At 39.7% G+C, this 21,861-nt stretch overlaps 1 protein-coding gene across 1 annotated transcript in view; it reads left to right on the forward strand.

Moving 5' to 3' along the window:
* OBSCN (obscurin, cytoskeletal calmodulin and titin-interacting RhoGEF) overlaps positions 1-21,861 on the forward strand; it is a 937,038-nt gene that overhangs the window by 157,251 nt on the left and 757,926 nt on the right. Inside the window, 6 exon segments of the mRNA XM_053713767.1 lie at positions 1,457-1,732; positions 5,925-6,191; positions 7,678-7,947; positions 15,892-16,158; positions 16,526-16,792; positions 18,778-18,890. Of these exon segments, the coding sequence (XP_053569742.1) occupies positions 1,457-1,732; positions 5,925-6,191; positions 7,678-7,947; positions 15,892-16,158; positions 16,526-16,792; positions 18,778-18,890 (1,460 nt within the window).

Consider the following 21,861-nt stretch of genomic DNA (forward strand, 5'->3'; position numbering starts at 1 on the left):
AAACTGGGTAAATGTTGGAAGTGTTGGGGACACAATGTATAAGCACTCAGAGTTGGCACAATAAGATAATTTGTGAGTTTATAATTAAAAAACATTGTTTGTACTAGTATGTAAATACACACCGGAAGTAACCAATTAGAGTACTTCCGAGTAACAAAGGAGAAACTGGAAATGATGTAATGTTGGCACCTTTTCTGAACAGGATGTGTGAGGTGTTTGTGTATTAGTTTGCTTATTTAAGGTGCAGTGTGTGTGTGTGTACACTTTATGTTCTGAGGAAGGGGAGGTTTACTCCCCGAAACATCAATAAATTTGATCCCTGTTTTTTTGAAGAAATCCTGTCTGGTTGCTGTCATTGTTGAGATTATATATATATATATATATATATATATATATATATATATATATATATATATATATATATATATATATATATATATATACAGTACACACGGTTTTACATACAGATTCTGTAGGGAAAAAGCACTCTCCTTCATCCAGTAGTTTGCGGCACAATGGACAGTGGGTGTAGCAGTATCCTTCAGGTGCTGGGTGTTCAATGCTGCAACAGGTGTGTCTACTCCATGCACAATCACATAACAGGTATCCAAAGAATAGTGCGCACTGGCACTCGACAAAGGAAGGTTCACCGAAAATTAAAAAATCTTCAAAATGTATTATCCAAAATTAAGAACATAAGAGGTGAAGCTCCATTTAAAAACAAACACAGGTAAGTGCGGTCTAGATCTGACGCAGTGACCAAGTGCGCATGTCATATACCATATCCCTTTTTAACCTTTTTTTTAAAATATTTAAATCATATATATATATATTTTTAAAGTGTATATTTGAGTGTAATTGTTTATTTTAATATTTTTGTATGTGTTTTGTGCAACTTTTTTTAATCTTACACTTTACTTTAGGTCTCAAGTCATGCTAAATATTCTAGCGTAGTTTCGGCTTTCAGTCGAGCGCAACCTATAACTTTCAGCTTGTAATATGAGCGCAGTTTAGTACAGTTGCAATATCCATTGCAACTATAGGTTTCACTAAAGCGATCGGTTCAGCTAACCTTTCTCTGGTAAATGCGATTTACCATGGAGTTGCACGCTAATGTAGCGAGTCCAGCGATATTGCGTATCATGACCCGTGCGTAGGGTGACCATATTGCTGCTTTAAAAAGGGACACATATGAAAAATACATATGTCAGGGTTCTTATACAAACCATTTCTTTAAACAGCCCTGAAAACAGCCCTGACATATGTATTTTTCATATATGTCCCTTTATAAAGCGGCAATATGGTCACCCTACCCGTGCGCCACTTGTAATCCGGGCCATAGATGGTACACTCTCTTTTATAAAATGTATCTGTTTTTACTACAGAATAGCTGTACAATTATTTCCATACATAGTTGAAGCATGTCGATTAAAATCTTATTCCTGTTTTCTTGTAGAACCAGAGGCTAAATTCCTACCAAAGTCCTCACTGAAAGAGCCAGTAGTAGTGCAAGAATATGAGAACATAACACTTACAACCTCAGTCCATCCAGAAAATGCTCTGGTTAAATGGTTTAAAGATGGCAGTGAACTTATCACCACCAAAAAGTACCAAATATCTTCTGAAGGGGCTTCCAGGACACTTGTGGTCACAGAGGCAGAAGCCAAGGACAGTGCTGTCTACACCTGCAAGACTAGCAGTGACAAGCAAGACTTTAAAGTACAGGTGAAAGGTAAGATGAGCAAATATTATCATGGGGCACATGTGTGTTACACACACACACACACACACACACATACGTCAACACACATACATACACACACACGCACACAAACATACATACACACACACGTACACACATACATACACATACATGTATACACAGGGACGGACTAATCAGCCTGGCAAATAGGACCTGGACCGAGGGCTTAGCATGTCAGTGGGCCCACAAATGGCATTTCCATGGCTCCTGGTGTGCTGCTTAAGCTGGGGCTGACAGCTGCCCTCTAGGTACTAAGCAGTTAAGAGTGGGTTTAGTGGGGGCCCAAGTCCCAGAGTGGGGGCCTTGTGCCTGGATGTGGGATTTGTTGCTGGGGGGCCCTAGAATGTTGGGGGGCCTGTTGGGGCTCTGTCACTGTGAAGGCCATGGAATATGGGATCTGGCCCTGGATGTGGGGGGCCCTGTCTCTGGCCCTTGACGTTGGGGGTCCTGGAGGTTGGGGGGCCTGATGCGCAGGGAAGCTACCGTGTTAATTTGGATACATTTTGATACATTTGGGTCAGTGTGAGGTCAGTGGGGGGGGGAGGGCCTTCCCTAATTTTTGCCCAGGGCCCTGATTGGTCTCAGTCCGCCCCTGTGTATACACATACACGCACACATACACATGTACAGACACACACATGCGCACACACACCTACACACACATATACACAAACACACACACACATACACACATACACATGTACAGACACACACATGCGCACACACACCTACACACACATATACACAAACACACACTCATACACACATACACAAACACATATACACACAAACACATACATAAACGCATACACATACACCCACAAACATACATATGCACACACATACACAGTGTGGGGTATTAATTAATAGGCCTTTTTTACCCAATCATTTTGCCTAGATATGCTTAGTATTGGCTCAGTGTACATAACATGGAATGTTGCTTCTGAGCCCTTGCGGGGGAGGCTTGCACATGCAATCTTGCTTTGAAGCTTTCCACAATGTAAGAAATAGTGGTCATACGAGGTGGCAAACATAAAACACCCAGAACAATTGTGCGAGAGAAAGGAACTGCAAGTGCTTGTGTAATGTTACATCCAGGCGTACAGTGTCTGCTGCAAAACCAGATTCACTGGTTCCCAAGTCAGGATCCTTGTCAAGGCGCAGCTTTGTACATGCGGCCCTATATCTATCTATCTATCTATCAACAGTTAACCTGCATAATATCTGCATAAAAAAATAAACGTTTTAAGAGCATTTAAAGCTGTTGTTTTGTAAGCAATCTCAGCTTTATTTTCCAAGCCATAATCCACTTGAATAGCCTTTTGTTTATCTTATTTTTTTATGTAGACCAGTTAAAACCCAATATAAATGACCTCCTGCACTGATCAAACAATCATTTTGTAGCATATTCTAGGTGGAGTTTTCTGACTCCTCCTGCATTATGCACTCAAGCCTCTATTAAATTTCAGAAAAAAACAGGCAAATTCCAAATAAACGTTCAACAAAAGTACAATAATCACTTGGGGAATAAATATGTGAAAATAAAAAGTGATAAACTAAATAATACACAAATATATAAGTAACAATGATATATAGGCCCATATTTATCAAGCTCCGAATGGAGCTTGAAGGGCCGTGTTTCTGGCGAGTCTTCAGACTCGCCAGAAACACCAGTTATGAAGCAGCGGTCTAAAGACTGCTGCTCCATAACCTGTCCGCCTGCTCTGAGCAGGCGGACAGACATCGCCGCAATTCAACCCGATCGAGTACGATCGGGTTGATTGACACCCCCCTGCTGGCGGTCGATTGACCGCGAGTCTGTAGGGGACAGCGTTGCATCAGCAGCTCTTGTGAGCTGCTGGTGCAATGCTGAATACGGAGAGCGTATTGCTCTCCATATTCAGCGAGGTCTGGCGGACCTGATCCGCACTGTCGGATCAGGTCCGCCAGACTTTCTTAAATAGAGGCCATAGGGTGTAAGGAGGATATGGGTGATCTGTGGGAGCCCTCCTGAATTGAAGTGATTCAAGTGGTTTCTTGCCTCAAAAACAAAATAAGAAAAATATAATGCAATACAATTTGGTGAAAAAGAAATATTATCTTCACATTCGTAGTCCCACCAAGGGGTTATTCACACTTTGCTGAGCCTTCCAGGCTCTAGGTACAGGCGCACACCCAGTTTTATACTGCCAGGTAACCAGTATATACCAACCGCTAACAGCTGCCTTCAGGTAAAAAATATATTTATTTAAAATACATAAAATCATTAAAAGCCACAAATATATTCGTCAAAGTGTACAGTCACTCGGGTATCGAACCACTAGCAGAGCTTTAAGTGGGAGAGATAACTTATCCTTTGGTAGGGTGGAGAGAAATAGCGTGCCACACCTGCTTAGCTGGTTCCCCCTGGGTAAGTAGTAATCTCTCAATACCTGTCCTGGCGACCTTACTTGTAAACAGTGTATATTGGCATTCAGTTAATGTTCCTGACGTACGTTTCACCATAAGCGTACAGCTTTTTCAAAGGAAAGTTGGATGGTGTGCGTCTGATTCCCTGGAGTTGAAATAGGGTGAAAAGTCCTCCCATTGGTCCTAAATGCTGATGTCATTCTTTTGTGATTGGTTATCACTTCACTGATCCGGAGTTGCATCCTCCATCTTTAAAAAGGGCAAAGTCCCAATCTGTGCAGTCCTCATGTATAAATAGATTGTTTGGGTAAACAGACTTGTTATTGCTTTTTTTACATGATGTAATATCTGCGCTTATACATAGTTAGGAAAAACCTGAAAACACTTTGGAATACTTATATAGATACGTTTATAATAACTTGTACATAAAATATATATGAAAACCTTTTGCAATGAATTATATTCAAAGAATGTTACTTTGTTTTGATTATACCGTGTACAGAAACAGTGAAGCGTATTTTCTACATATATATTATGAAATGTTGCAAGTTCTAATACAATCTACATATGTATGTATCTTTACCAGGTGAAGATAACAAGTTTATATTGTGTATTTGTTTGATTAGTATCCAGCATTTTCATCATCACTTCTGATCAAGATACTTTCTGTTCTATTTCTATAATGGTTACAATTGTTTAATTTAAGGTGGAATTATTTTTAAGATGGGATTTTTTAATTACTCAAGTTTACAATCCATATATTTGTGATCTTTTGGGAAATGATTCATATAGGTTTTCATAAAATAAAATAAACGGAAATTACAAATAAACGTTCACTGCACAGATTTTTGTCTGGGAAAAACAGACGGGAGCCTTCAGTACACTTTGGTCCCTTTCATCAGGCAGTGTGTCCCCCTCAATCTGCAATATATTTTCATTATTTATTTTGTCATCTTTCCTGTAATTCTATTCTGAAATTGTGAGCTTTTCAGTTTCTGTTAGAAATGGAAGTGCAGAACACTGTTATATTCCACACAGCCATTGGCTGCATACTCTAGTTACCTATTTATAACTGTCCCTAATTGGCCACAGCAGAGAAGGTAACCTAAGTTACAACATGGCAGCTTCCATTGTTTTATAGACAGTAAGAGGCCTATTTATCAAAGGTTTGGCGGACCTGATCCAACAGTGTGGATCAGGTCCGCCAGACCTCGCTGAATGCGGAGAGCAATACGCTCTCCATATTCAGCATTGCACCAGCAGCTCTTGTGAGCTGCTGGTGCAACGCCGCCTTCTGCAGACTCGCGGCCAATTGGCTGCCAGCAGGGGGGTGTCAATCAACCCGAACGTACTCAATCGGGTTGAATTCCGGCGATGTCTGTCCGCTGCTCAGAGAAGGCGGACAGGGTTATGGAGCAGCGGTCTTCGGACCTCTGCTTCATAACTGCTGTTTCTGGCAAGCCTGCAGGCTCGCCAGAAACACGGGCCCTCAAGCTCCTTTCGGAGCTTGATAAATGGGCCTCTTTAACTTTACACTTAGTTTATCAATATTTAAACAGCTAATAAAACTTTAAAAAATACATCTACATGTTATTCTCAGATTAATCCTTTCTGTGAATGCATCATTCTATCTAGCATTTATTTAGTGTTTAATGTCCCTTTAAATGGTATCTCCTCTGCTTCTGTTTTACATTTTTATTCAATCTTCTGGCTAACATGGTATCACTGTTTCTCTACATCAATATGTATCTAGCAATCCCTCAGAAGTTCATGCAGAAGCTGGAGCCAGTAACTGGGGAAATCGGCGGGAGCATCACACTTACCTGTGAGCTGGGTCACTCAAGGGGAGATGTCCTCTGGCGTAGGAATGGAACCGAACTGAAGCCCAGCAAGCGCTTCCACATCAAAGCTGAAGGAACAAAACGCATCCTGACGATTACTGGGCTTAAGGCAGAAGATGAAGGGGAATATTCCTGTGAGTCCAGAGATGACAAAACCATCGGTCAGATTACTACCAAAGGTACACACAGAAATGCCAAATAATTATATATAACATGGGCATATTTATTACTTGTTAATAATATGGAGCAGTATTTGATTTTTATGGAGGAATGGTTGTATGTTATAACACATTTATTATAGGTATGTGTGCCAGCTATATAAAAGGAGAGTATTTTACTGTGAGGCACAGTGTACACACACACAACTACACAAAACATATGCACAACACGTAAACATAAACCCACAAATACATAAACTATACATGTAAAACATAAACACCCCCACAAATACACAAAACGTGCACAACACATACACACAAATACACACACACACATACAAAAACACATACACACACACACATAGATACACACAAATACACACATACACCAAGCATGCAAAACAAACTTACACATAAACACATAAGCACACAAATACACACATACATACACAAAGCATGCACACAACACATACACATAAACACAACACAAATACACACACACACACACATACATACACAAAGCATGCACACAACACATACACATAAACACAACTCAAATACACACACACTCACACACATACACATACAGACACACTCAAATACACACATACACACACACACATACACAAAGCATGGACACAAAACATACACATAAACACAACAGAAATACACACACAAATACACACACATACACACACACACAAATACACACATACACATACATACACAAAGCATGCGTACAACACATACACATAAACACACAAATACACACATATGCGCACAACACATACACATAAACACCCAAATACACAAAGTATATGCTTAATTGAAACACAAAATAGCACTGTTTACTGGGGTATGACTGTCACCATCAACATTACTGGGGTATGACTGTCACCATCAACATGTGTAAAGTATGCAGTTTCCTCCAGTGCATAAGGGTAACTGATTCTAAAACTGTTTTACAATAACATATTTAATTAAAGTATTATGAAAAAGGATGGTTTGACTTGGCCTCTTTCCACAATGGCATACTAAAATAGGCTCTGGTAATAACGTAATAATGTTATTAAAACAACCTTTAGAGGGAGTTCTAGACTGTAGTAGCTTCATTCACTCTATGGTAAAACTCTAAGGCAAGCTGTATAACTAGAAGCACAGTTTAAGAACTAGTTATATAAGACTGAACACAAGCTGAAATTGTATAGGAGACATCCAAACATTATATGAAGTTATGCTATAGCAGTAAGTGAAGGTAGAGCTGTGTGTGCTTGTGCACACTCCTGAGCCTACGTTAGTATGCCCTCAATGCTTTCATTGAAAGTAACAGTAAACTAGAAAGTTTTATACTCTATTTGAATCATGACAGTTTTATTTTGACTTCCATGTCCCTTTTTGCTTACATATCAGAAAAAAAGTTGTGTTTCTGCAAGGTGATATTATATTAGTTTACTTTAAAGAGTCATTAAATAAATCAACTTTGTTTATTGTTTGTATTTTCTTCTAGCCCCACGAGTAGTAAAGTTTACTGGAGAACTCAACAACATTGTTGTAGAAGAAGGAGGAGAAGCCACATTTAAATGCACAATTTCTTTGGATGATGCCCATGTGACTTGGTATCAAAATGGGGCTAAGATTGAAAATAGCAAGAAATATAGGATCAGTAAGAAAGGATTAACCCACAGTTTAGCAATCAGTGACCTCACCTTGCTGGATGCTGCTGAGATTATGGCAGAGTCAGAGGGAGTGCAGACCAAGGCAACACTCAAGGTCAAAGGTAAGAAGGCTATAAAGTAATCAGTACTTTATCATCTGATGTATTAAAGGGACATACAATCAATACTATGCTTGGTCTGTACAACCCAACATACTATTGTAAAGTAATTGTGATAGGCATTTAACAAATGACACATACACATCTGATGCCTATCTCAGAGCCTATATGGGAGCTGATTATCTTGTGCACTAGCTAACCTGTTAGTCAAGCTCATGCACAGGAGTGTCTTTTATGTCCCTTTAAAGGGACATGAAATACAAAAAAATTATTTCACAATTCAGATGGAGCATGCGATTCTAAATAACTTTCTAATTTACTTCTATTATCAAATTTTCTTCATTCTCTTGGTGTCGTTTGTTGAAAGCAGGGATTTATACTTAGGAGGCGGTCCATTTCTGGTGAACTGTATTGCAGAAGTTTTGCAAGAATGTTATCTATATGCTAGAGCACTATATGGCAGCACTATTTCCTGCCATGTAGTGTGCGCCAGATGCCTACCTAGGTTCCTCTTCAACACAGAATATCATGGGAACAAAGCAAATTTGATAATAGAAGTAAATTGGAAACTCTTTTTAAAATGGTATCCTCTGTCTGAGGCCCAAATATTCGAAACAGCGACAGACAGACGATAAACAGCCTGTTTGGGTGCACCAAGTTTGAGGTCGGTCTTTTGATATATTCCAAAAAAGTGGTCTGACCTTCACTGTGCCAATAAGTTTGCGACGTGTCTCCCATAGGAATTAATAGGGATCGCAGCTTTAGCAAAAGTCTGCAATATTAGCGAAGGGGGGAGGGGAACTGAGTATGAAGTGTCCCTACACAACACAGTCAGTGCGTTTGCAGAAAAAAAAAGAGGTTTCTGTGTAGGAAGACTTCAGATTATACACTTGTAACCTAAACTAAATTCCTCACACTGAAAAGGTGCGAGACAAATATGGCTGAAACCTGTACCTTACCTGCAGGGCAGCGCTTGGAATGTATCGCACTACTAGCGATATTTCCCAAGTAAAATGCAGGATACTCCCATGCCCAGCAAACTGCCACAGAACGCCTACATCTACATCATGTCTGCGATCTACCTTACTAATAAAGACAAAAAAAGCTTCCTATTAAAACGATAGGAGCAATGTCAATACATGTTTATACAATGAATCCTTTATATGCATCCTATTGTTCAATATAATACTATGGGCTAGATTACAAGTGGAGCTCTATATTTAGCTTTCATGAAAGAGATATTAGAGCTCAACTTTGTTATACCAGCGCACGATAATGTGCGCTGGTATTACAAGTAAATCGTGCCACGTTCACATTGCTAGGAAGCGCTTCCATAGACTCCTATGGGAGCCCTGTGGGAGCCCTGTTCTGAACTTCAGCACCAGTAAAGGGGGTAAGTTGCGCATCGATGGCAGTAATCAAATATATATGTATATACTGAAACAGCTTTTTTTGCATGTTTTATTTTTCGTTATATAAATATGCTATAAAAGACAGTAGCGGCGACTTTATAGTTTTGTATAACTGCATAATGTTTAAAGGGACATGAAACCCAAAATGTTTCTTTCATGAGGATACAACTGTAAAAAAAAATCCTATTTCCTTTTTTTTTAATCAAGTTTGATTAGAGTCTTGGCTGAAGTGAGCGTTAGAACTCTAACGACAAGACTCCAGCCACAGAAAAAAGTCAGGAGTTAAGAGCTTTATGGACTAACGCCGGTTCATAAAGCTCTTAACTACTGTGCTCTAAAGTACACTAACACCCATAAACTACCTATGTACCCCTAAACCGAGGTCCCCCCACATCGCCGCCACTCTAATCAAATTTTTTAACTCCTAATCTGCTGACCGCACACCGCCGCAACCTACATTATCCCTATGTACCCCTAATCTGCTGCCCCTAACATCGCCGACACCTACATATTTATTAACCCCTAATCTGCCCCCCCCAACGTTGCCGCTACCTTACCTACACTTATTATCCCCTAATCTGCCGACCGGACCTCTCCGCTACTCTAATAAATGTATTAACCCCTAAAGCTAAGTCTAGCCCTAACACTAACACCCCCCTAAGTTAAATTTAATTTAAATCTAACGAAATAAAATAAATCTTATTAAATAAATTAATCCTATTTAAAGCTAAATACTTACCTGTAAAATAAACCCTAATATAGCTACAATATAAATAATAATTATATTGTAGCTATTTTAGCATTTATATTTATTTTACAGGCAACTTTGTATTTATTTTAACTAGGTACAATAGCTATTAAATAGTTAATAACTATTTAATAGCTACCTAGTTAAAATAATTACAAAATTACATGTAAAATAAATCCTAACCTAAGTTACAATTAAACCTAACACTACATTATCAATACATTAATTAACTAAACTATCTACAATTATCTACAATTAAATCAACTAAACTAAATTACAAAAAAAACAAACACTAAATTACAAAAAAATAAAAAAAGATTACAAGAATTTTAAACTAATTACACCTACTCTAAGCCCCCTAAAAAAATAACAAAGCCTCCCAAAATAAGAAAATGCCCTACCCTATTCTAAAATAAAAAGTTAACAGCTCTTTTACCTTACCACTTACCAGCCCTTAAAAGGGCCTTTTGCGGGGCATGCCCCAAAGAAATCAGCTCTTTTGCATTTAAAAAAAACATACAATACCCCCCCAACATTACAACCCACCACCCACATACCCCTAATCTAACCCAAACACCCCTTAAAAAACCTAACACTAAGCCCCTGAAGATCTCCCTATCCGGCAAGAAGAGGACATCCGGACCGGTAGACATGTTCATTCAGACGGTGTCTTTTATCTTCATCCATCCTGCGCGGAGCGGGACCATCTTGAAGCAGCCGACGCGGATCCATCCTCTTCTTCCCGCGACTCCCGACAAATGAAGGTTCCTTTAAGTGACGTCATCCAAGATGGTGTCCCTCGAATTCCGATTGGCTGATAGGATTCTATCAGCCAATCGGAATTAAGGTAGGAAAAATCTGATTGGCTGATTGAATCAGCCAATCAGATTCAAGTTCAATCCGATTGGCTGATTGGATCAGCCAATCAGATTGAGCTTGCATTCTATTGGCTGATCGGAACAGCCAATAGAATGCGAGCTCAATCTGATTGGCTGATTGGATCAGCCAATCGGATTGAACTTGAATCTGATTGGCTGATTCAATCAGCCAATCAGATTTTTCCTACCTTAATTCCGATTGGCTGATAGAATCCTATCAGCCAATTGGAATTCGAGGGACGCCATCTTGGATGACGTCACTTAAAGGAACCTTCATTCATCGGGAGTCGCCAGAAGAAGAGGATGGATCCGTGTCGGCTGCTTCAAGATGGTCCCGCTCCGCGCCGGATGGATGAAGATAGAAGACGCCGCCTGGATGAACACGTCTACCGGTCTGGATGTCCTCTTCTTGCCGGATAGGATGAAGACTTTGGAGTCCCTTCTGGACCTCTTCTTGCCGGATAGGATGAAGACTTCGGACCCTCTTCTGGATGGATCGGTGATACCCGGCGTGGTGAAGATAAGGTAGGGAGATCTTCAGGGGCTTAGTGTTAAGGGCTGGTAAGGTAAAAGAGCTGTTAACCTTTTATTTTAGAATAGGGTAGGGCATTTTTTTATTTTGGGGGGCTTTGTTTTTTTTTAGGGGGCTTAGAGTAGGTGTAATTAGTTTAAAATTCTTGTAACTTTTTTAATTTTTTGTAATTTAGTGTTTGTTTGTTTTTGTAATTTAGTTTAGTTGATTTAATTGTAGATAATTGTAGATAGTTTAGTTAATTAATTTATTGATAGTGTAGTGTTAGGTTTAATTGTAACTTAGGTTAGGATTTATTTTACAGGTAATTTTGTAATTATTTTAACTAGGTAGCTATTAAATAGTTATTAACTATTTAATAGCTATTGTACCTGGTTAAAATAAATACAAAGTTGCCTGTAAAATAAATATAAATGCTAAAATAGCTACAATATAATTATTATTTATATTGTAGCTATATTAGGGTTTATTTTACAGGTAAGTATTTAGCTTTAAATAGGATTCATTTATTTAATAAGATTTATTTTATTTCGTTAGATTTAAATTAAATTTAACTTAGGGGGGTGTTAGTGTTAGGGTTAGACTTAGCTTTAGGGGTTAATACATTTATTACAGTGGCAGCGAGGTCCGGTCGGCAGATTAGGGGTTAATAAGTGTAGTGAGGTAGCGGCGACGTTGGGGGGGGCAGATTAGGGGTTAATAAATATAATATAGGGGTCGGCGATGTTAGGGGCAGCAGATTAGGGGTACATAGCTATAATGTAGGTTACGGCGGTGTACGGAGCGGCAGATTAGGGCTTAATAATAATATGCAGGGGTCAGCGATAGTGGGGGCGGCAGATTAGGGGTTAATAAGTGTAAGGTTAGGGGTGTTTAGACTCGGGGTTCATGTTAGGGTGTTAGGTGCAGACTTAGGAAGTGTTTCCCCATAGGAAACAATGGGGCTGCGTTAGGAGCTGAACGCTGCTTTTTTGCAGGTGTTAGGTTTTTTTTCAGCTCAAACTGCCCCATTGTTTCCTATGGGGATATCGTGCACGAGCATGTTTTTGAAGCTGGCCGCGTCCGTAAGCAACGCTGGTATTTAGAGTTGCAGTGGCGGTAAATTATGCTTTACGCTCCCTTTTTGGAGCCTAACGCAGCCCTTCAGAGAACTCTAAATACCAGCGTTGTTTAAAAGGTGCGGGGGGAAAAAACACGCGTAGCTAACGCACCCCTTCTAACGCAAAACTCTAAATCTAGGTGAAAGAGAATTTTTGGGTTGTAAACAGGGCCGGACTGGGAATAAAAAGCAGCCCTGCAAAAATTGAAGAGCAGTCCTATATTCCGTCGAGTGCATAGAATATACACACCTTATTTTAGTGGCACTTATTTACACGGTACTTATTTATTGCTATATTGCTTAACTTTATATAGATGTTCAACCTTGCAAAGGAGTTAAACACATATTTTCAGTGAGCTCTGGTGTAGCAGTGGAATATTGGTCCAGAGCCGAACACAACTACTGAGCCAATAAGGGGCGGCATATGTGCATAGCTGTGTTCAGCTCAGGATTTGCCAATCTGAACATGATTTTAATTATTTTTTTTGGCTTTTTTTAAAGGTTAAACATACAAATATAGGCAAGCAATAGTGCAATATAGCCCTTTAATATTTTCTTCCACAATGGCTTATACCATTCTGTACACAGGATGAGTAAGGCTGTGTATGCTTTGCTTGATGGGTGAAAATTACAGTATATGCCATAATTTGCCTGCAGAATATAAACAGACCCAGAATGTTAACCTTTGAACAAACCAAAATTAAAAAGAGTTTTTAACCAATTGCTTGTACTGTACAATTATTTGCTCATTTACACAAAGAAAATGCTTACACCATTCAGCAATGTGTAGCTTAGCTTGTTATTATATAGTTGTACTTACAAGACCAAGAAGTTGCACTGACATCTTTTTGGTCATTCTAGCAACACTTTGTATGGCATATGTGAAACCACCAAAAATGAGTATCAGAAGCTTTTAAGACTTTCGGCTAGATTTAGAGTTCTGCGGCCAAAGGGGTGCGTTAGCTACGCGTGTATTTTTCCCCCCCGCACCTTTTAAACAACGCTGGTATTTAGAGTTCACAGAAGGGCTGCGTTAGGCTCCAAAAAGGGAGCGTATAGCATAATTTACCGCCACTGCAACTCTCAATACCAGCGGTGCTTACGGACGCGGCCAGCTTCAAAAACGTGCTCGTGCACGATTCCCCCATAGGAAACAATGGGGCAGTTTGAGCTGAAAAAAGACCTAACACCTGCAAAAAAGCAGCGTTCAGCTCCTAACGCAGCCCCATTGTTTCCTATGGGGAAACACTTCCTAAGTCTGCACCTAACACCCTAACATGTACCCCGAGTTTAAACACCCCTAACCTTACACTTATTAACCCCTAATCTGCCGCCCCCGCTATCGCTGACACCTGCATTGTACAATTAACCCCTAATCTGCCGCTCCGTACACCGCCGCAACCTACGTTATCCCTATGAACCCCTAATCTGCTGCCCCTAACCCCCGCCGACCCCTATATTATATTTATTAACCCCTAATCTGCCCCCCCCCAACGTCGCCGCTACCTACCTACAATTATTAACCCCTAATCTGCCGACCGGACCTCACCGCTACTCTAATAAATGTATTAACCCCTAAAGCTAAGCCTAACCCTAACACCCCCCTAAGTTAAATTTAATTTAAATCTAACGAAATAAAATAAATCTTATTAAATAAATTAATCCTATTTAAAGCTAAATACTTACCTGTAAAATAAACCCTAATATAGCTACAATATAAATAATAATTATATTGCAGCTCTTTTAGGATTAATATTTATTTTACAGGCAACTTTGTATTTATTTTAACCAGGTACAATAGCTATTAAATAGTTAATAACTATTTAATAGCTACCTAGTTAAAATAAATACAAAATTACCTGTAAAATAAATCCTAACCTAAGTTACAATTAAACCTAACACTAAAATATCAATAAATTAATTAAATAAACTGCCTACAATTATCTACAATTAAATCAACTAAACTAAATTACAAAAAAAACAAACACTAAATTACAAAAAATAAAAAAAGATTACAAGAATTTTAAACTAATTACACCTACTCTAAGCCCCCTAAAAAAATAACAAAGCCCCCCAAAATAAAAAAATGCCCTACCCTATTCTACAATAAAAATTGTAAAGCTCTTTTACCTTACCAGCCCTTAAAAGGGCCTTTTGTGGGGCATGCCCCAAAGAATTCTGCTCTTTTGCCTGTAAAAAAACCCATACAATACCCCCCCCAACATTACAACCCACCACCCACACCCAACATTACAACCCACCACCCACATACCCCTAATCTAACCCAAACCCCCCTTAAATAAACCTAACACTACCCCCCTGAAGATCTTCCTACCTTGTCTTCACCACGCCGGGTATCACCGATCCGTCCAGAAGAGGGTCCGAAGTCTTCATCCAATCTGGGCGATGTCTTCATCCAAGTGGGGGCTGAAGAGGTCCATCATCCGGCTGAAGTCTTCATCCAAGCGGGGGCTGAAGAGGTCCATCATCCGGCTGAAGTCTTCTATCAAGCGGCATCTTCAATCTTCTTTCTTCCGGATCCATCTTCATCCCGCCGACGCGGAACATCCTTCCTCCACGATGAACTCCCGACGAATGAAGGCTCCTTTAAGGGACGTCATCCAAGATGGCGTCCCTCGAATTCCGATTGGCTGATAGGATTCTATCAGCCAATCGGAATTAAGGTAGGAAAATTCTGATTGGCTGATTGAATCAGCCAATCAGATTCAAGCTCAATCCGATTGGCTGATTGGATCAGCCAATCAGATTGAGCTTGCATTCTATTGGCTGATTGGAACAGCCAATAGAATGCGAGCTCAATCTGATTGGCTGATTGGATCAGCCAATCGGATTGAACTTGAATCTGATTGGCTGATTCAATCAGCCAATCAGAATTTTCCTACCTTAATTCCGATTGGCTGATAGAATCCTATCAGCCAAATCCCAGTAGAGTTTAATGATGAATTTTGTAGAAAAATCATTAGATACATTTATTTAAAAGGATTGTGATCAACTTCATTGTTGCAATCACTGCTGCCATATTATGCTCAAAACCCACATGTTTTTGAACCTACCTATGTCTTGGAAAGGAGCTAATTGTCAATTAAGAAAACCAAAATAAAGATCTAAATTCAACAATATAAGTAAATTGATTTTTTTTTTAAATTTCAGACATTATTATTAAACTTTACCTTTGATTTTCTGTCCCTTTAAAACAAGTATAATGACGTTTGCAGAAATCTTCTCTTTTATTAAATACTTCATGATGTATTTGTTAGAGGCACCAGTACTATTTAAGAAGAAGCTAGAACCTGTAACCGTGGAGGAACGTCAGGACGTCCATCTTGAAGCAGAACTGTCTAAGCCTTCCAAAGAGGTCAAGTGGATGAAAAATGGTATTGTCCTGCAACCCTCACAGAACCTGGAGATTAAATCAGAAGGAACCAAACACGGTCTTATAGTGAAAAATGCCACTTTTGCTGACCGTGGATTGTATGGCTGTGAGACTCTGGATGACAAGACTCAGGCAAAGCTTACTGTAGAAAGTAGGTTGTTAGAGTCATTTCTTTTGTTTTATTATTTTCAATAATGTTCCTGTTTCTATGCTAATTCATTATTGTCCTACAATAGAGATGAGTTGTGCACGTAGTCACAAGCATTAGGGAAGTGTGTAAATACAGGTTGTATGGGAAATAGCAATGTTAAAGGGACTTAAACTATGATTTAAATATTCCTCATTGTCCTCAGCAGAAGAGATTAGATAAGTGAAACCTAGGTTATATAAAAACTAAAGTACTTCATAAATATTAAAACTTTACACTTAATACATTATCTTATATGTATTTACTGTTTAATGTCCCTTTAAACACAATGCAATGAAAACATTGTTAATAATACTATTTTCCTTCTTAGTGCGACAGGTGAAGCTTGTGAAGGGACTGAGAGAGGTTGAAATCCATGAGAAAGACGCCGCCTCGTTTGAGCTTGAGCTGTCTCATGAGGATGTAGAGGGGTCATGGACTAAAGATGGTGTGAAATTTAAGCAATCAGACACCTGTAAAATTTCTGTTAAGGGCAAGAAACATGGACTTACACTCACCTCTCTGAAACTAGAAGACGCAGGGCTAGTGTCTTTCAAATCAGAAGGGATACAAACTTCAGCTAAGCTTATTGTGAAAGGTACAGTATGTAAGAGGGAAACATAACTAAAAGTATCTTTACATATATATATACACACACACATGATATATATATATATATATATATATTTACACACGCATATACACACACACATGATATATACAGTATATATATTTATATATGTATATACACACACATACGGCCATGCACACACATGCATGCATTCACAAACATACATTCACACATACACACACACACATATATATATATATATATATATATATATATTCACGCACATACACAAACACACACAGTCACGCATATATACACACACATACATATATATATATATATATATATATATATATATATATATATACACACACACACATACACAGTCACACACATATATATATACACACATGCACACATACATATACTGTGTATCTATATATATACATATTTATATATATATATATATATATATATATATATACGCACATACACAAACACACACACACATATATATAAACACATACAAATACATATACACACACACACACATACATACATACATATAAATACATACACATACACAAACACAGAGACACACACGCACACATCTAGAATGACATTTGAATATTAAAGTAACAGTTTATTTATTAAATGTTAACAACTCGTTAGTTTGCACAGCAAAGACCAAAGAGTTTTTTCACCGTTGGCCTGTTGATAAAGCCTCTCTGATTAATTAACATATAATGGCTCCCTGCACATGCATTATGACCTGAGCTGTCAGAAACATCTTTAGACTGTTTGTATGCATGTCACATAAATACAGTGTTTATAGCCAAGGACTGTTAAAGGTGTATATATCTGTAGTCCTTAACCATTTAATGTTCAAATATTGTTTATAAATGAAAGTGTCCATTGACTAGCACTGAAGTTAATATAAATCAACCTTTTAATGTTAAAGGGACATGAAATCCCAAACATTTCTGTCATGATTTGGGTAGAGCATACCATTTTTATAAAGTTTCCAATTTACTTCTAAATACTCTCTTGGTATTCTTTGTTGAAGAGAATGGCTAGGTAGGTAATGCGCAAGTCTGGAGGACTATACATGGTGGAGGTTTTGCAAGAATGCTTTTGGACATGAGATTGCAGCAGTGTTTTTCAAGGCATTCTTGTAAATCTTCTGCCACATTGTGCCATGTGCGCATACCGACCTGCTTTTTAACAAGGGAAAACAAGAGAACAGAGTAAATATGATAATAGAAATAAATTGGAAACTTTAAAAAAAAAATCTACATTCTATCTAAAGAAAAAAATTGGGGTTCATGTCCCTTTCATGTATAAAGTTTAATAGGCAAAATTGACAGATGCAGCAAAGTGTTATTATCCTCTTTGTCAGCCAAGTAGTTAAACAGTCAAGATAGTACCCCCCCCCCCCGCCCCCGACTGCATGTGTCCCTAGGCAGCTACACACTATAATACAGTGTTTTTCAACCAGTGTGCCGTGGCACACTAGTGTGCTGTTAAAGATCCTCAGGTGTGCCGTGGCAGACTGACAACAGTGTGGGGGTGTCCCTCTTTCAAATTTTGAAATATTTATATGTCATGTATAGTTTGTAGGAGGCATGGCATGACAGCACAGTACAGTGTGTATATATATATATATATATATATATATATATATACTGTATTATATATCCTGTATTAGGCTACAATGTGTGATTTTGTAAAGTTTTGGGATGGTGGTGTGCCACAGGATTTTTTTATGTAAAAAAGTGTGCCACGGCAAAAAAAAGGTTGCAAATCACTGCTATAATATATCACTTAGAACAACAAGGAAATTCTTTCATTCATGCAAAAGCATCAAGATCATGTGACCATACAATAAGGAAAATGGATTCTGGAACAGATAGTTTTCCATTAACAGAATTGTTAAATTTCTTTGAATTTTCCCTTTGGCACTTTATTTATTTTTTTTTTTTTCTTGCTGACTTTTGATTTTCATCTCACAGAACCACCAGTAAAATTCACTCATCCACTGGTCGACCTCAAAGTTCCAGAGAAGGAGAAAGTCACATTTGAGTGTGAGCTGTCCAGGCCCAATGCGGAGGTCAAATGGTTTAAGGTACAGCAAATTTGCACCTTTATTTAAATCCTGCACTGATTTATTTATACATGAGTTACTTCTTTATTTATATACCCCTCATTTCTATCATATGTACATTTAAAGGGACATTCTAGTGTTGTTGGGGGTAAATAAGCTCCAATTTAATGGTGTAAGTATGTTTTTTTATATTTGTAGGTTATAGGGATAGGAAAGTCAAAAATAAAGTTGCATGATTCAGATAGAGCATGTCATTTTAAGACACTTTTACCATTACTTCTATTTTCAATTGTGCTTTGTTCTCTTGGTATCCCTTGTTGAAAAGAATACACACATATCCTACACTACTGGGAGCTAGCTGCTGATTGGTGCCTGCACACATGCGTCTTCTATGATTGGCTGACTAGATGTGTTCATCCAGCTGCCAGTAGTGCAATGATGTTCTTTCAGCAAAGGATAACAAGGGAATGAAGCAAATTTGGTAACAGAAGTAAATTGGAAAGTTGTTTAAAATGTTTTGTTCAATCCAAATCATGAGATAACATTTTGGGGTTTCCTGTCCCTTTAAAGGGACAGTAAAGTTAAAATGAAACTTCCCTGATTCCAATTTACTTCTATTATCTAATGTGCTTTGTTTTTTGTGCTAGGTACAATTTGCTGAAGAGTAAAGCTAGGTAAGCTGCTAGGGGCTTAGGAGGGGCAGCAGTGTTTTAACTATTTATAACATTGCTATAAACATTGTTGCAAACACTGCTGCTGGATGGCTATAGACACATGCAATCTCCTGAGCTCAACTAGGAATACTTTTTAACAAAATATACCAAGAGATCTAAGTAAAATAAATAATATAAATACATTGGATAGTTGTTTAAAAGTTCAAGCTCCATCCAATCAATTTAAGTTTCATTTTGACTTCACTGTCCCTTTAATTAACCATTGTAACGGTACCAACCGGATACCAAGGGTTAACACCAGGGAACAATGTCCTGCATAGGGAATCAGCAATTCACAACCCAGCCAGTTTTCAGGTTTTAAAACAGAATGACTTTTATTAAGGCTCATATGCCCAGTATTTATGCAGGTCTCACCCCCCCCCAGAAGGGGGGTTGAAAGAATGTTGTACATTAGATGAAGGGAACACACCCTTGACATGATACAATAGATTTACCTTGCTTAAGCTGATAACAATTTAAACACAAGATACATTTGGCTTTTCTTATCACCTAAGCATTTGCTCTCTGAGGGTGATTAAACAATGGACTGTGTATTAATAACATTAATGACAGTACACAATAGTTGAGGCTAAAGCTGAACACAGTTAACTCTTTCAGTGCTGACAGAAGGGTCTGTCACATCTACATAGCACAATATACAGCCTATAGACAGCTTTCTTACGTTATAGTCCAGAAGTGGCTAGGTTTGCCACAATGCTCCCCCAGAACCAAGCCGGCATACACAGTCTGATCCCAACGGATCGGCTTGGGGATGTCCGGGGCAACTTTCGGCTCAAGTAAGCTACGGAGTGTTCTCCGCCATCTGCTCCAACTTGGCTCAGTACTGCCCCCACCCCAAACATGGAAGCGTCTCTTCCCAGAGGGACTGGGCTTGGGTAGTCACAGGGTTAACATCAGCGGGATCCATGGGAGCATAGGCAGAAACAAGGGGGGCCAAGTCATTTCCAAGGAGAACATCAGCAGGTAAGTCCTTCTTGACCCCCACATTCACAAGTCTAGCGCCCACTCCCCAATCCAAATGTACCCTGGCAACAGGTAGGCGGAACACAGTGCCCCCTGCTACCCTCACAGCCATAGTGTCTCCAGTGTGCTGTTTCTCAGACACCAAGTTCTCTTGAAGCAAGGTCATGGTAGCACCAGTATCCCGTAGACCACTGACCTCCTTCCCATTCACTTTAACCCGCTGCCGGTTATTCCGGTGGGCAGCTTGCACGGGGTCTGCTTCATGTAGGCTGCCCCAGCATTCTGGCGCCTCTACGTAGCGGGCCGCAGGCTGAGGATTATGTGGGATTCCGCCGGCGGGTCTTCTCCAGGACTGTGCTTGATTTGCTGCGTTTAGGGGACACTCTGGTCTTTTGTGCCCTAGTCGCTTACATCCAAAGCACCGAATAGGTTGTGAGTAGCCCCGCGAATTGAACCGGGCTCTCTGAGGGTAGTTCGTGGCCGGAGGCCGCGTAGTATAGCGGTGCGCCGGGGGCTGGTAACTGGCCGCTGCTGGGGTGACTGGGGGTCTGTACTCCACTCTAGCAGTGGGCAATCGGTATACCGCTCCCCCTGCTCCTCGTACTGCCACGGATCCGCCCGTGTGTACTGTATCCGGCACCAAATGGGGAGCTATCAGGGTTAAAGTAGCTCCCGAATCCCGAAGTCCCTGGACCTCCTTCCCCTCTACGGTCCCCAGCTGGCGGGGATGTTGCCAGTTATCGGCGGCCCGGACCGACATCACCTCATGCAGAATTCCCAGGGGTTCCTCGGCTTGGGTGCTCAACACCTCATGAGCGGCTGGCTCCGTTTGGTAATGGTGAGCAGCCGCCCTTGGGGCCTGGTTCTGTCTGACCTGGTTCCAAGCTTGTCTGCTCCGATTTTGGGTGCACTCATGTGCCATATGTCCCCACTGCTTGCAGGTGTGGCATTGTATATTCGCCCGTCCGTTGTTAGGCTGTAGTCCATGGTGCCTCCTGGCATCAAAATGCTGGTCTGCTAATCTGGCTGCTTCGGTTAAGGTGAGGGGTTTTCGATCTCTCACCCATTCTTGGGCTTCTGGGGACAAGCCGTTAAAGAATTGCTCCAACAGCATCAGTTGTCGCAATTCTTCCATGGTGGTAGCTTGGCTGGCCTGTATCCACCCTTGAGATGCTTGATCCAGCTTGTGGGCCCACTCTGCATGTGAATCTCTTTCTGGCTTGCGCAGGCCTCTAAACTTGCGCCGGTATGCCTCTGAGGTAATGGCATATCTTTCCAAGATCGCTCTCTTCACT

This window comes from Bombina bombina, chromosome 5, assembly GCF_027579735.1.
Source record: "Bombina bombina isolate aBomBom1 chromosome 5, aBomBom1.pri, whole genome shotgun sequence".
Taxonomy (NCBI): domain Eukaryota; kingdom Metazoa; phylum Chordata; class Amphibia; order Anura; family Bombinatoridae; genus Bombina; species Bombina bombina.